This window comes from Mercurialis annua, linkage group LG6 (assembly GCF_937616625.2).
Source record: "Mercurialis annua linkage group LG6, ddMerAnnu1.2, whole genome shotgun sequence".
NCBI classification, from domain to species: Eukaryota; Viridiplantae; Streptophyta; class Magnoliopsida; order Malpighiales; family Euphorbiaceae; genus Mercurialis; species Mercurialis annua.
Genome location: NC_065575.1, coordinates 6,502,610 through 6,518,262, shown reverse-complemented (window position 1 = coordinate 6,518,262; position 15,653 = coordinate 6,502,610). Strand labels below are relative to the sequence as shown.

Genomic DNA, 15,653 nt, shown 5'->3' with positions numbered 1-15,653 from the left:
CTTTGAATTTTACATGTTCAACCCTATTCTTTTGTATTCTGGGCTGAACCTTTAGAATCCATTTCCTCTGGACCTTAAAATTTCTCTCCTTTTCTTGAAGAGTATTCTCCATTTATCTGATTCCCATCTTAAGATCCAGGAGTTTCCTAAGATTAAAAGAAATGGTATTCACAAATGCCACAGGTGGAAATGGACCGTCGTCGATCAACCTCGCCTCCTTCTTTTCAGGAAACTTCAAGATTCCTTTATTGATCCTGTTCTGGACAACATTCCTGAAACTCCAACAAATATTTGTAGCATGATTCCAATAATCGTGATACTTACAATATTCTTTCCCTTTGAGTTCTTCCTTTGAAGGCGCTTTGTAGGTTTCTGGGAAAAAAGATGAACTTTTTCTTCATCAGAAAATCAAAAATCTCTTCAGTCTTTGAAGTCAAAGGTATATTGCGGCTGGGCACTTGAGGCATGTGGCTTTTTCCACGTTTCAGGTACCTTCTTCACTAACATCGGGCAGATGCAAGATCCTGAGGAGTTCAAATCTGCGACAACAATATCATGGCTCATCTCCTGGAAATATGTACCCGTGGAAGTTTTCCTTATATGGTTCTCCTCTCTCAAGAGATCTTCATATTCTGTGACTTTTGCAGAGAGTTCGAAAATATCACGAAACTCTGTCCCTTGGAACATCTTTCTTAACTCTATGTTCAAACCCCTTTGTGCCAGCTTCACAAACTCAGTCTCTGGCAAATACACTTTGCAGCGACTCCTCAACGTCTTAAACCTTGATATGAACAAAGCTGCAGGTTCTCCAGCCCTCTGAGTTATTCTTGAAATTTTAGCAATTGAGATCTCAGGTTTTGCCCGAAAGAATTGCGTGTGAAACTGCCTTTACATCTCCTGCCAAGCAAAAATTGAATTTCTAGGCAGAATGGCATACCAAGTGAATGTCGCTCCTGTAAGTGAGTTAGGAAATAATCTCAACTCAATATTTGAAAAATTATAACATTAGCTAATTCTCCACATTGTATGGTAAAAATTGCTACATATTCAATAACCTCTGGGATATGGATTATCTTTGTCAATTGCCTCAGGGTATGGCTTGTGAAACTCTGGCCTTCCCACTTATCTTAAGCCGGGGCCATTGAGTTCTTGAACCATTTCCCTCACAGCATCAATATCCATATGGTTCTAGCAGGAGGCTGTACAGGCGCCGGAGTGGCATTTGCTCTTGGGATTCCCCCATAATTATTCCCGACATGGTTAAAACATTCATCATACACATTAGGTTGTGTATTAACATTAGTATGTCCAAAATATTATGGTTTCGTTCCTTGATGGCAAGCTCCCTTGTGGGGGAGTGCCTATAGCCTCTTTTTTACGATGAGAAGGAACATACCTTTCCTCAGAAACAAGGTTAATAGCAGGAGAAGGTTGAGACGCCTTACTTGATTCTGCCACCTCCTAGGCATGATTGTCAGAAGCATGCCCCCCCGAGTTCTGTTGTTTTGCACTCTTATTTGTTGATTCTTCTTTTTGAGCCCAACTCTTTTGCATCTTTGCCACAACATCAATCATGATATTGTACTGCACCTTACTCTCTGTAAAGTACCCATCAATTCTCTTGGCATGATTTCTGGATTCTTATTCGAACCTCTCCTGCCTTACTTCCATTTTTTTTTTGAAATAATCCATCATGTGAGCCATGATGCTTTCAGGAGAATCCTCAACCATTTTTTCCTTTCTTTTCTCTTCTGCAGTAACAGGTCCTATTACATGAATGACATTCTGTGGCGCCTCTTGATTTTTATGATTCAGATGCACAATTGACTTTTTGATCTGTTCAACCACAGTATGAACAATTCCTCCTAACCCTGCTGTTGCAGGCGCACTTTCCTCCTCCTGAGAGTCGGATACATCTTTCCCTAAAATACTGCGAGTCCTTGAAGCCATCTTTTGATAGTCCCACTGGGCGTGTCAAATTGTTTTCCTGTTAATTTTTAAGAAAACGCTTTGTGCCTTTGAGTGTGTGAGCGTGCCAGAAGGTTATACCTCAAATTAAAAATTAAAAATTGAACAAGCGATTGTGAATGATTTTCAAAGGATGTAAAAAAATTTAAGCATTTCCCAATGAAAACCTCCCGGGGAACTTTAAAATTAAAAGAAAACCTCTGCAATTAGAAATTTAGAACTGAAGACGCAAATAAAATTGATATTAAAAATAATGTTTAAAACTAGAAGCATGAAAATACAGTACAAGTGATTTAATAAAATTAAAGCTTTTGACATGAAAATCTCTTTGGAGTGTTTGAGTTTTTTTTGTTGAATTTGTTGGGCACCAAAATCGTCTTGTTTCTTTCTTATTTATAGAGCTTCTGGAAACTGTTAGTGATAATGTATCTTTAACTGCCCACCTCCCCACTTGCATAAAAACTTCCACTTTGATAAACTGCCAGCACTTTTCCAATTCTACAAACTGCTCCTGAACTGTCGCTTTACGAAAAGCACGAAATCTCCTGAGCTTCTGGCCAATTGAATTTCTTTGGGCTTCTGGCCATTTAAACACGGTTCATGAACTTGGGCTTTATGAACCTTTTGAATAATTATTTCTGAGCTTCTGGCTAAATCTCTGAAAATACTTTTGAGCTTCTAGCTAAACCTCTAAAGAACCTCTGAAAAATTATTCCTAGCCTCTGGCTAAACCTTTGAAATTTCTTCTGAGTTTCTAGCTAAATCTCTGAAGAATTATTTCTGACCTCTGGCTAACCTCTGAAATTACTTCTGAACTTCTAGTTAAACCTCTCAAAATTTTGAAAGTTTATTTATTCTTTTATCAAAATTAAAAAATTATGTTAACCAAAAAATATGCGAAAATTGGTGATTTTTAGTGTGTTTAAGCCAATGTAAAAATAGTAGAAGTTAGAAGAATTATAAAAAATAATATTTAAAACTAAAAAACAATTGAAAAAAATTGCAGAAATATTAAATAAATTGTCATTAGCTCAAGAATTACATCAACTGAAGACAATTATAACTAGATTTATTGCAAAAATCAACCAATCTATAAGAATAAAAAACTCAACGAAAAAATCGTCTACAAGGGCTCCTAATGTTCTTTTTCCGTGGACTGGAACAATGAACATGTGTAATACATGAAAATTATTGAAATTTAATTAGCTAATTATTTGCATTTATAAATTATAAATAAATATATTGACATGGAACCTTAACTCTAAGCATGCTTCACTACAAGAGGACTCTTTACGGTATGTTTGCCATCTGACCATAGAAGCTGTCCAAACACATAGGTCTTAGGTGCACCATTGATTATTGGCTTGAATATAACCTTAAACTCCATCTCTTCTCCAATTTTAGTAAAAGTTAGTTTCGCGGGCTCGACCACGACGGAAACCTCTCCAGGCGCCTTGACGGTGGCGGTGTAGGTTCCTGGAGTACCGACATTCTTAACTCTACGAGTTGCAATGACCGGGCCAGCTAGATTTGGGATTGTGATAGAAGGGTAGTTGAAGTCGTTAAAAGTGTAATTTTTTGGACATGTATAAGGAAAACCTGCGAATCTTTGGACCATTGAAGCGTTGTAGCCGAATCCACATAATGCGTTCAAGTAGTCATTTGTTGATAAGTCATAAACTAGTCCAGGATCTGCTGCGCGGTTGGGTTGTACATGTCCAGCACCATACGCAAATGGCGTTGCGGGTTTACCGGTTTCATCGACGATCGCTTTGCCATTGTTCCCTTGTGTTTTAGCTGCAATATTATAAATAATATTACTAAGTGCTATTAAATTGCAGCTAGCTAGCTAATGTTTGATATGTGCTAAAATTTATATTGGACGAAAACTTATTGAACTTTTGCCAATACTTTTGAAATTTGGAAATGGTAATATTATAGGGACAATTTGAGATTATAGGGACAAATTAACAAATTGACTTTATAATATTACCATTTCCGTGCACCTATATCTGATTATTGGGTCAAATACTCATCCAGCCTGCCCAGACTCGACATGATTTGATCAGTTTTAATATAAGTCTAAAAAAACTTAAAATGGCCCTTCACGCTTTACGTGCGTTTAGCGCTTTACAACATGCTTTGATCGGTTTTAATATAATGTCATTTTCATACGCGAACTATCAATTTTTCTCTACTTCATACATCGTTCAAAAATCCTGTGAAAATTGCAGAGTTGACAACCAAATATATAGTGACATGTCATAACGAACCAGATAGGGATACATCAGCAATTTTCACCGGATTTCTGACCAGTGAATGCATTTGAGAAAAACTGATAGTTTTGTGTATGAAAATAACAATTTTTAAATGACGTGATTAAAATGAAAAAACATATAAAGTTAATAAATTGTATGACATTACCACTATTTTATTTTAAAAGGGCCTAAAGCCTAAAGCCCATAATTATAACCATAACAAAAATATAAAAAGGTTATTAGCCATTTTGGTACTAATTCTTTTATATCTTATATCAAAATGGTATCATAGCTTTAATTTGTATCATTTTAATATCATTATTTTTATATTTATTTCACAGCAGTGTTTCAAACCATTTTAGATAATTTGAAGCTGACATGACAGTAGGTAACTGAAACCCTCATCCATAAAAAAACTAAGCTTGATTGTCACATCAGTTTTAAATTACTTAAAATGGATGAAAAACCTTATCTGAAGGAAATAAAAGCAATGGTACTATTTTTGAAAAATGAAATATCAAAAATTGGTACCATTTTGAAAAATAACCCATAAAAAGAAATAGGGGTTTCGGCAATAAAAATAGTTTGTTATAGCACCGCCTATAAAACAGATCGCTTTGCACCTTAAGAGAGCCAGGAGCAAGGTGGTCGCTTAAAGTGTTTTGCAGGCCACCGACGCTTTTGTAGCGCCCGTATGCGCCTCAGACACGTTTTTGATTACAATATATTAAAATAGCACTAATGTTAGACAAGGAAATGGACTTACCAGTAGTCATGATGGCAGATTTAATAGCAGCGGGACTCCAATCTGGATGGATCGACTTGATAAGACCAACTATACCAGAAACATGAGGGCAAGCCATTGAAGTTCCAGACAACACATCATAAGGAACTCTACGTTTGTCAATGTCCAATTCGCTCGGAGATGTTGCTCCGGAGTAGGCAGCAAGTATGTTAACTCCAGGGGCAGTAACATCAGGCTAGCAGCAATAAATAAAATTATATATGATTAGATAATAACAAAAAAATTATAAAAAAGTAAAGGATTAACCTAATTTTAAAGTCTCTCAGTTTTACATTTTTAGTTCATCTAGTCCTGAACTTTCATTTAATCTTATTTGATTCTTAAATTTTATATTTTTATTTTATTTGGTTCCTGAATATCTATTAAATCTTATTTGCTTCCTAAACTTTGATTTTTTTGATTCCTTAGATCAAACAGATGGAAAATCAATATCAGATAAACTAAAAATATAAGATTCATGGATCAAATAAGATCAAATGGAAGTTTGGAGACCGGATACACTAAAAATGCAAAGTTAATGGGATAAATGTAATCAAATGAAAGTTTAAGGACTGTTAAACTAAAAATATAAAATTAAGAGACCTTAAGACGTGTTAATCGAAAAATAAACCAGATGAAGTATTCTTAAAAAAACCTTAAGAAGTTGCAAAATAAGTGGATTAGGGCCTCTTGATGAGAAAGCTGCTATTTGTGGAGCTGGTTTAACTCCTAATACTGCTGTTGTTGGAGAAAGTGATGCAGTAGGATTTCTGTGCACAGGAAAAGATATGAATTTACCAAGTTAACACTTAAATGAGCCAGAGAAGAGAGTTATTAGTTACTTGGTGGAATTGAGGTAGCTGTAAATGGCTTGACCATCGGTGTAAGTGACATGAGTAGCCGGAAGGAAATGAGGATCTGAAAAAAGGTCGTTTCCATCTATTCGGTCGTTGGCTAGAACCATACCGGCTGCACCTAAAGCTGCAACCACCATCCCCTTCTCAATTCTTCCCGAATCGCCTCTAAGACATACTATAATCTTTCCTGTTACTTTGGCTTTGTCTAGAGATCCATTTTTGCACAAAATACTGCATAACACAGCCCGAAAACGCACGATATATCACTAAACTTTCAATTTATTTCAAAACAGATTCATATTAAATTACAATTTTATCCTTTTTTTTCTTTCGACCACGACCTAAGAAGAATGCTACTCAGCTCGCGTACTGTTTGAGCTATAGCTCATTGGAACAATTTCGTTCTTTTAACTTTCTGTGAAGATAAGATTTTTTTATCTAATTTTCGACCACGAACAATTTTAAAGATCAATCAAATACAAGGAGTCCTTTACTTACGCGTCTTGGACAATGGCATTTGGAGCTTTTGCATCGATTGGATTGATCAAAGGAAAAACCTTTCCAGCCGGCAAGCTTGGTGAAAGGCTCGATCCCTGAAGTTTAAAAAACAGGATCAGTAATCATCAACTAAGTAATCAAATTAGTAGCTGAGTGAATCATAAAATAAAATAAAATTATTACATTTATATGCTTCTGATTGCCAAGAACAAGAAAATGCAAGAAGCTACGATCCACTGAACTAGCTCCAACTGTAAAAAGCCATGGAGCGACATTGTTTATAGTACTCGGCCCCGGTCCTTCATTACCACCTGAGGTAACTACCGGAATTCCTCTTTTCATTGCATTAAACGATCCGATCGCAGTAGAGTCGTCAAAAAAATTAGAAACGGCTGATGATCCAATGGACAAAGATAGAACATCAACACCGTCTTTAATTGCAGCATCCAATGCGGCCAAAATATCAGCTGCGTAGCAACCATCAGCCCAGCAAATTTTGTAAGAAGCCACATGAGCTTTGGGCGATCCTCCCTTTGCGGTTCCGTTGCCGTTGCCGAAAATATTAGCCCCGGGAACAAAACTTCCGCCGGCTGTCGATAAGGTGTGCGAGCCATGGCCGTCGTAGTCGCGTCCGTTGTGTAGTTCCTTGGGGATTATGGCTCCAGCTGCTTCGGCTCCCTTGGAGAACATTTTTGCTCCTATAAGCTTGCTGAACAACAATAGCCAATGTTCAACATTGAGATTTTAAGGTTTATGTGTTCAGTTGGTTAACAAAAAAATAACTAACGCACTTGTTGCACCGAAGTCCACTCTCAACCGAACAATTTCCTCGCCATCTTGCCGGAACAGGTCCCATTCCGTCGTCTTTAAAACTTGCTGATTCCGGCCAAACACCTAGCAGAAATCGAATCTAGATATTATTTTACATGATCATCTTACATTACATGTACGTATTTATATGTTTTTTTTTTACAATTTAGGCGGGAGAGGGAGTGAGGCTCGAACTCGAAACCTCTTACCAAAATGCCTGTGGCTATTACCACTTTGCTACAAGAACAATATTTAATCAGCTTCGAACTAACCGGTGTCAAGAGTAGCAATAATAACATCTTGGCCATACTTAGCCGTGTTCCAAATGGAGGCAGGAGCAGCAACACCACCGTCTGCTAATTGAAGAAAATCCCATGAATGTGTTGTGTGTAATTTATATTTTATATTTGGGAGTACTGCTTTTACACCAGCTTTACCTGCACTTATTCGAAACATAAACAAAAACAATAAGTAATATATAATAAATAGCTAAATCTAATTTACTTATTTTTATTACGTTAAGTATGATATATCTATTCATAAAAAAAAAAGTATGAAATATCTTACTCTTAAGCATTTGTACTTGAGAATCATCAAGAACTGCAGCAAACCCATTCATGGATTTTGTGTATGAGTAAAGTAGTTTATTCTCATTTTGTTTTCCACTGCATACCAAAAATGAGATTAAAAAAAGAAAAAATAATTCTTACAAAGTCATGACCGAGTGCAATGGCGGATTTAGAAATTTTTTTATAAGGTGGGCAAGGTTGTACCGAAAATTTATAAGATGGATAATATAAATTTTTTTAAGGTGGTAAGTGCTATAAACTTTAAGGTCAAAAAACTATACTACTAATATATATATTCATATTTTTTAAAATATTCAAAATAATAAGGTGGTCAACTGCCCACCATAAACTCTTATTAGGTCCGCCTTTAACCGAGTGGACATACATAATTTAATAAAAAGATACAACTTCAATTCTTATTAAATATTGAAGAGTTTTTTTTGAAGGCTTTTCTTTATACCTTCTATCTTATTAATATTTGAAATTTATTATTTCTATTATAGTACATAATGTATATACACTATTTATATAAAAATAGTGTGATTTTGGAATAATAAACTACAAAATTAAAGAGAAATATAAACCTTTCAGCATTTGTAGTGAGTGATGACAGCATGTCAAAATGTGATTGGGACAGTTTTTCATCACTGTAAACGTTTTTGCCATCAGCAATTGATTGGGATTCGTCTCCCAGGTACACAATATAAGCCTGCAGTAATAAAACACAATTATAGTATTAGATTACAGATTTAATTCAAAATAAAATAATAAAAAGTTAAATCAATTTAACTTTAATAGATAAAATTGAATCTAATCAATCCCGTCACATAAATTTATGGAGTGAAATTGACCTTTTTCACAATAAAGCTGCTATATATATAGACACACATACAAAATTAATGAACTTGCCTGTGGTGCAGCATAATTAGAAGGAATATACAAAAAGGAAAGTAGAAGAGTAGAAAAAGCCAAAGGGGAAATTATTGCGAGCCTTATTTGTTTATTCATCATTTTGTTTCTTCTATTATCCAAGTGACATGAAAATTATAAGCTCTTTTGAATTGTTTTTATATGTTATTCTTTTGCTATTTTTAGTATCAATTTTATTCGAAATTATTGGTGTTATTGCCATGTAAAAATTTAAAATTGAGGGAGTAGCTTAATTCTAGTTATTGAACTTCAAATTGCATGGATAATTATGTATATAACTAATTTGGTATGAAGTGGAAAATCAAATGCTTCAACAGAAAATTATATTTTCTAGTTTGATGATCATTCTTGGCATTGCTGTCTGACTAAATATATTATTAGGTCTTATCAAGACAATAAAGTAAGGAATTTGGACTGTGTAATAATCTAGAAAATCCGGACCGAATTTGATAGAAGAGTAGTGGAGTCATATTTACCTGTGCGTGGGTTAAATTTGTCCGGTTTATAGTCAGATCTAGAAAAATTTGTCCGGTTTATAGTCAGATCTAGAAAATAAAAATGATCAAAACTAAAAAAAAAACCTTAGCCGTCTCTCTCTTTGAGAAACCTCTCAAACCCTATTAAGTTTTCTTCTTTTTGTCATTTGGGAGGTGGTTTTTGGCCATTCTTGGCCTAAAATCACCTCCCTAATCTCTCATATTCAGTCTTTTTAGCTTTTTTCCATAGTTATTGTCTTTAATTTTGAATAAAATTTATTTCTTGGCCATTTATGGTCTAGATCTAGAAATTATTTTCTATTCTAGTATCTTAATTTCATTAGATCTGATCTAATCGAAATTAAGAGTAGTTTTTTTCATCGTTAGAGATGAAATTGTTTTTTGCGATGCAAGCGACTTGGATCTCTAAAACAATTAGAGCCACCATCTTACGACGGATTTCACCAAATATCGGTATGTTTTGCGTCAATATCGATGATGTCTTTAATGTTCAAGAGAAGAGATATGTCACAGAAGATGTGATTAGGTACTTTAACGATGAAGTTATAGCTGATAGCTGTAGCAGTCGTGCGATTAAAGTTAGTATTATCATGGCAAGTGAAGCTAATCTAATTCCCTTTATTTTAAAGGTTGTAATGGATGCCTTCAACAACAACTCTTTGCTTTGTAATATTATCAGTTTGATAGCAAATGACTACTTTAGCTTAATTGAGATGCATAAATGTTGTTTTAATAGAAAATCTCATGTGGTAGCATATGACTATTTTAGTTTATCTAATTGGTTGGGGCATGTCCCTCCGATTATCAAATTCTATGTATTGGCTGATCAATCAGCTTTTAATTAATAGAACTTTTTATCTCAAAAAAAAAAAAAAAAAAATGATCCTTCTTTCTACGAAGATCACGAATTCAAATTCCGGCTACGCCCTTTTTTAAAATAGAGCGGCTGTAGTTGGACTGTTGGTCATCATAGTTCGAATTTACTAAATATGTAGACTTCCGGCGGCTCACATCTCGGAATTTGACTATAATATTGAATTTTAACTCAGTGGAGGAAGTCCTCTTCATAATATTTTTTTTTATTGTGAAAATGAATTTTCTCCAATCGACCATTTTTGTAATTCAAACGGCATTTGACTAAATTACATTGAATGTTCATTTTGATCTTGAAGTTGTGATTCAAAATTAAATAACTCAATTTCACCATTTTAATCAATTAAGACGTCCATTCACATAAAATTAACATCAAACAAAAAAATTAACAATTAAAATATGAATTGAAATTCCCTCAATTTCATTTCAATTTGAAGGGCAACATTCAATGAATCTACACGATTCATTAACAAATGAATGGTGTAAATAATAATAAAAAAATCAGTTTTAGTTAAATGAATCTGCACCATCTATTTCATTACAGTGTAGATATAGGACATATTACCCTCAAGTAAAAGTGAACTTGAGAGAATTCTAATCCTTAAAGGGTACATCGCTGATGAAGACACTAGTTTGCTTATAAACTATAGCGTGGAAGAGGAAGTTAAAAGAACAAGAGACCTTTTTTTTGCGGAAAGATTAAAATCGTCATTTATAATTCGACTATAAAAATCTCAAATCTAATCACATCAATTGTGCTAGATATTACACCAACATTTTAAGGTCTTTTCAGCTACTAAGAGCCACCTAACAAACTCAATAGACAATAAATCTAATAATAAATTTAGTCAAATGAGTATAAAATTAAAACTCTAAATGATTACAACAATCAAAGTCATATATATAAAAGTTTAAAAAACTAAAATTAATTGCAAATATTTGAATCTATCAATATAATCTTCCGAATGGCCGGAATATATCAAAAATATTGTGGAGGACGCCAATAGGTTACAGACTAGAGATAAACTGATGAAGTGGGGAGTGATTCAAAATGGTGACTGTTGCTTCTGTAATTCTCACACAGAAACAGTAGATCGTCTTTTCTTTGCTTGCAGCTTTTCAAAAGCTATTTGGAAAGAAATTCTGAGGATAATAGGTTTCACCAGAGATGTTCTAGAATGGAGAAGAGAGATCAGTTTTATGACCAGGAGAACTAAAGGCAAGTCTGAAAGATGCAGAAGCAGGAAAGTAGCTTTCAATGCTACTGTTTATCAAATTTGGATAGCTAGAAATGATTTGATCTTTAATAAGACAGAGTCATGTGGGATGTTGTAGTGCAGAGAATCAGGTTGTAGTGCAGAGAATCAGGTCTGATATCCATTATAGGAGTATGTAGTTCTCCTGATGGTGCTGTTGAAGCCTTTTGGCTTAGTTGTTAGCTTGTTCTGTTTTTCCTGGTTTATCAGGTTTCTGGCAAATCAATAAAATTTGCTGCTTTGGTTGATTGACCAAAAAAAAAAATTACAGAAACTTATAAAACAATTTGATATACAACTGTAGAAATAAAAAATAAATTAATATTAGCTCAAGAATTACATCAACCCAAAAAAATCTTATATAGATTTATTGCAAAAATCAACCAATCTATAAACATAAAAAAATCCATAAAAAAATGTGTCTAAAGAGGCTTCTAATATTCGCTTCCCATGGATTTGAACAATGACCATGTATAATACATGAAAATTATTTAACTTGAATTAGCTAATTATTTTGCAAAATTAGATATAAATATATATCCACAGGGTACCCTAACCCTAAGCATGCTTCATTACAAGAGGACTCTGTACAGTATGTTTGCCATCTGACCATTTAAGCTGCCCAAACACATAGTCCTTAGGAGCACCAGTGCCTGTTGGCTTGAATGTAACCTTAAACGCCAGCTCTTGTCCAATTTTAGTAAAGGTCAGTTTCGTCGGCTCGACAACGACAGAAACCTCTGCTGGCGCAACGACAGTCGCGGTGTAGGTTCCAGGAGTTCCGACATTCTTAAGTTTACGAGTGGCAACGACTGGGCCAGCTAGATCTGGGACTGCGAATGAAGGGTAGTTAAAGTCGTTGAGAGTGTAATTCGGTGGACATACATAAGGAAAACCTGCGAATCCTTTGATAATTGAGGCGTTGTAGCCGATTGCACATAGAGAGTTCAAGTAATCACTTGGTGTTAAGTCGTAAACAAGTCCGGGATCTGTTGCGATGTTGGGTTGTACGTGTCCAGCACCGTATGAAAATGGCGTTGCGAATTTACCGTCTGCATCGAGAATTTCTTTGCCATCGCTGGCTTGTGTTTTAGCTGCAATATTAGAAATAATTTCATTGTATAAATGCTGTTAAATTGCAGCTAGAGAATGTCTGATTGTAAAAATTGTGAAAATCTATATTAGAACTAATCTTAGACAAGAAAATAGACTTACAGGTAGTCATAATGGCGGATTTGATAGCCGCAGGACTCCAATCTGGGTGGATTGATTTGATAAGACCAACAATACCAGCAACATGAGGGCAAGACATGGAAGTTCCAGACAACACATTGTAAGGAATTCTACGTTTGTCGATGTCCAATTCGCTCGGAGATGCTGCTCCGGAGAAAGCAGCAAGTATGTTAACTCCTGGGGCAGTAATATCAGGCTGGCAGCAATAAATAAAACAAAATATGATCAGATAATAACCAAATAATTATAGAAAGATAAACCAAATGAACTATTTCTGAAAAAACCTTAAGAAGTCCTGGAAAAAGTGGATTAGGCCCTCTTGATGAGAAAGCTGCCATTTGTGGAGATGGTTTAACTCCTAATGCTGATGTTACTGGAAAAAGTGATGCGGTAGGATTTCTGCCAGTGAATATGCACCGAAAACGACATGATTTAGCTAGTTTTTCACAGTTTTGAATTCTGAAATGATCAATTTATGAGCCAAACAAGAAAATTATTAATTACTTGGTAGCCTTGATGTACTCGTAAATGGCTTGACCATCGGCGTAAGTGACATGAATAGCTGGAAGGAAATGAGGATCTGAAAAAAGGTCACTTCCACTTATTGGGTCGTTGGCTAGAACCATACCAGCTGCTCCTAAACCTGCAACCACCATTCCCTTCTCTAATCTTCCTGAATCTCCTCTAAGACATACAATAAGCTTCCCTGCTACCTTTGCTTTGTCTAGAGATCCATTTTTGCATAATATACTGCATAACACACCACGAAAATACTCGTATATCACTAAATTTTCAATTTATTAGATACGTAATAAATAACAATTTCATTCTTTTTTCTCTTTTGATCATCTAGAGAGGGGGGAGCGACTTTCGCGATTTGTGGGAGAAATTACTCTCAAGACCACGGCCTTATCAGAATGTTGCTTAGCGCACACACCGTTTGAACTATAGCTCACAAGTACAATTTCATTAAATATAAGATTTTCTAATCTACTTTTGTTCCATGTGTTAATTTGAGTTGGGATATTCAGAATATTTTTACCCCGAGCAATTTGAAAGATCATTATCGATTTTAAAATCAAATAAATCCAATCATTTCTTCTTAGTACTTACGCGTCTTGGACGACTGCATTTGCAGATTTTGCATCGGCTGCATTGATCAAAGGATAAACCTTTCCAGCCGGCAAACCTGAGGATGAAAGGCTGGATCCCTGAAATTCAAAAAATAGGATCAGTAATCATCAACTAAGGATCCAAATTACTAGCTGAATAAATCATATAAAAGAACTTCAAAAACATTATTACATTTATATGCTTCTGATCGCCAAGAACAAGAAAATTCGAGAAGCTACGGTCCATTGTACTAGCTCCAGTTGTAAAAAGCCATGGACATACATTATTTATAGTCTCTGGCCCCGGTCCTTCATTACCAGCTGAGGCAACTACTGGAATTCCTTTTTTCATTGCATTAAACGATCCGATCGAAGTAGCGTCTTGGAAAAGATCGCTAACGCCGCTTCCAATGGACATGGATAGAACATCAACACCATCTTTGATTGCAGCATCCAATGCAGCCAAAATATCAGCTCCGTAGCAACCACCAGACCAGCAAATTTTATAAGAAGCGACGCGAGCTTTTGGCGCTCCTCCCTTTGCGGTTCCATTGCCATAACCGAATATGTTAGCCCCGGGAACAAAACTACCGCCGGCTGTTGATAATGTGTGCGAGCCATGGCCTTGGTAGTCGCGTGCGCTGTGTATCGCCTTGTTGATTACGAGTCCAGCTGCTTCGGCCCCTTTGGAGAACACTTTTGCTCCTATAAGCTTTCTGAACAGCAATAGCCAGCAACATTCAAATTTTAGCGTTCATTTTATGTGTTCAATTCTTTAACAAAAAGATGTGTAACGCACTTGTTGCAGCGTATTCCACTCTCCGCCGAACAACCCCCTCGCCATCTTGCCGGAACAGGCCCCATTCCGTCGTCTTTAAAACTTGCTGATTCTGGCCAAACACCTGACATTGAATTGAATTTATTGATTACATCTTACGTTACATGTATTCATATTTAATGGAACTAACGAGCACGATAGCACATGCATTTCATTCGATCAACGTTTGTTTTTAATATGAGAAACTGATAACGGACGATCACTATGCGAAACTAACCGGTGTCGAGATTAGCAATAATAATATCTTGGCCGTACTTAGCCGTGTTCCAAAGGGAGGCAGGAGCAGCAACGCCACCGTCTGCTAATTGAAGATAATCCCATGAATGTGTTGTGTGTAATTCATATCTTTTGTTTGGGAATACTGCTCTTACATTAGGTTGATCTGCATTTATTCAAAACATAAACAATTAACAGTAAATAAACCCACTAATTTATTGCTAAATACAATTTAATTATAGAGTTTCTTACTCTTAAGCATTTGTACTTGAGAATCATCAAGAACTGCAGCAAATCCATCCATGGATTTTGTGTATGAGTAAAGTATTTTACCCTCTGGTTTTGCACTGCATGCATTAAATTAATTATTTTGATTAAAATACATAGTAACATATACTACTATATAGTAATATTTTTAGGTTAAATAAAATGAATTTGGAAAATGTAAATTAAACATTCAAGAGAAATTTAAACCTGTCAGTTTGAATGAGTGATGACACCATGTCAAAGTGTGATTGGCTCACTTTTTCATCACTGAAAACGTCTCTGGCTTCACCAGTGGGTGGGGATTGGTCTCCCAGGTACACAATATAAGACTGCAATATCAAACACAAGAAAATTAGATTAAATAAATTTAAGTTGAAATAAAATAATTTAAAACTTAAATCTATTTGATTTTAATAGATAAAATTGAACTTAATTAAACCCGCCATATAAATTTAAGGACTATAACGACCTTTTACTCACAACAAAACTAATTATTATATATTTTTATAGATATTATGATCAATGAACTTGCCTGCGGTGCCTGTGGTGCAGCATAATTAGAAGGAATAGACAAGAAGAAAGAAAGAAGAGTAGAAAAAACCAAAGGTGAAATTATTGCGAGTCTTATTTGTTTATTCAACATTTTTTTTTTGTTTTTTTGTTTTTTTGTTTATCTTTGTGACATGA

At 35.1% G+C, this 15,653-nt stretch overlaps 2 protein-coding genes across 2 annotated transcripts; both read right to left on the bottom strand.

Annotated features, from left to right (window-relative positions):
• Positions 1-2,968: 2,968 nt before the first annotated feature.
• LOC126686760 (subtilisin-like protease SBT5.4) lies at positions 2,969-8,768 on the bottom strand. Its single transcript, XM_050380988.2, has 11 exons — positions 8,654-8,768; positions 8,329-8,453; positions 7,743-7,840; positions 7,448-7,612; positions 7,157-7,259; positions 6,549-7,074; positions 6,366-6,460; positions 5,853-6,098; positions 5,666-5,780; positions 4,993-5,206; positions 2,969-3,765 (listed from the first exon to the last, which is right to left on the bottom strand). Exons 1-11 carry the CDS (start codon positions 8,753-8,755, stop codon positions 3,230-3,232), a joined length of 2,325 nt encoding a protein of 774 aa, XP_050236945.1. The 5' UTR covers positions 8,756-8,768; the 3' UTR covers positions 2,969-3,229.
• Positions 8,769-11,601: 2,833 nt separating this feature from the next.
• Positions 11,602-15,653, bottom strand: LOC126686759 (subtilisin-like protease SBT5.4). The gene is made up of 11 exons (XM_050380986.2): positions 15,499-15,653; positions 15,174-15,295; positions 14,952-15,046; positions 14,701-14,865; positions 14,445-14,547; positions 13,839-14,361; positions 13,647-13,744; positions 13,038-13,283; positions 12,818-12,932; positions 12,516-12,729; positions 11,602-12,394 (listed from the first exon to the last, which is right to left on the bottom strand). The coding sequence occupies exons 1-11, from the start codon at positions 15,607-15,609 to the stop codon at positions 11,859-11,861; spliced, it is 2,328 nt and encodes a 775-aa protein (XP_050236943.1). The 5' UTR covers positions 15,610-15,653; the 3' UTR covers positions 11,602-11,858.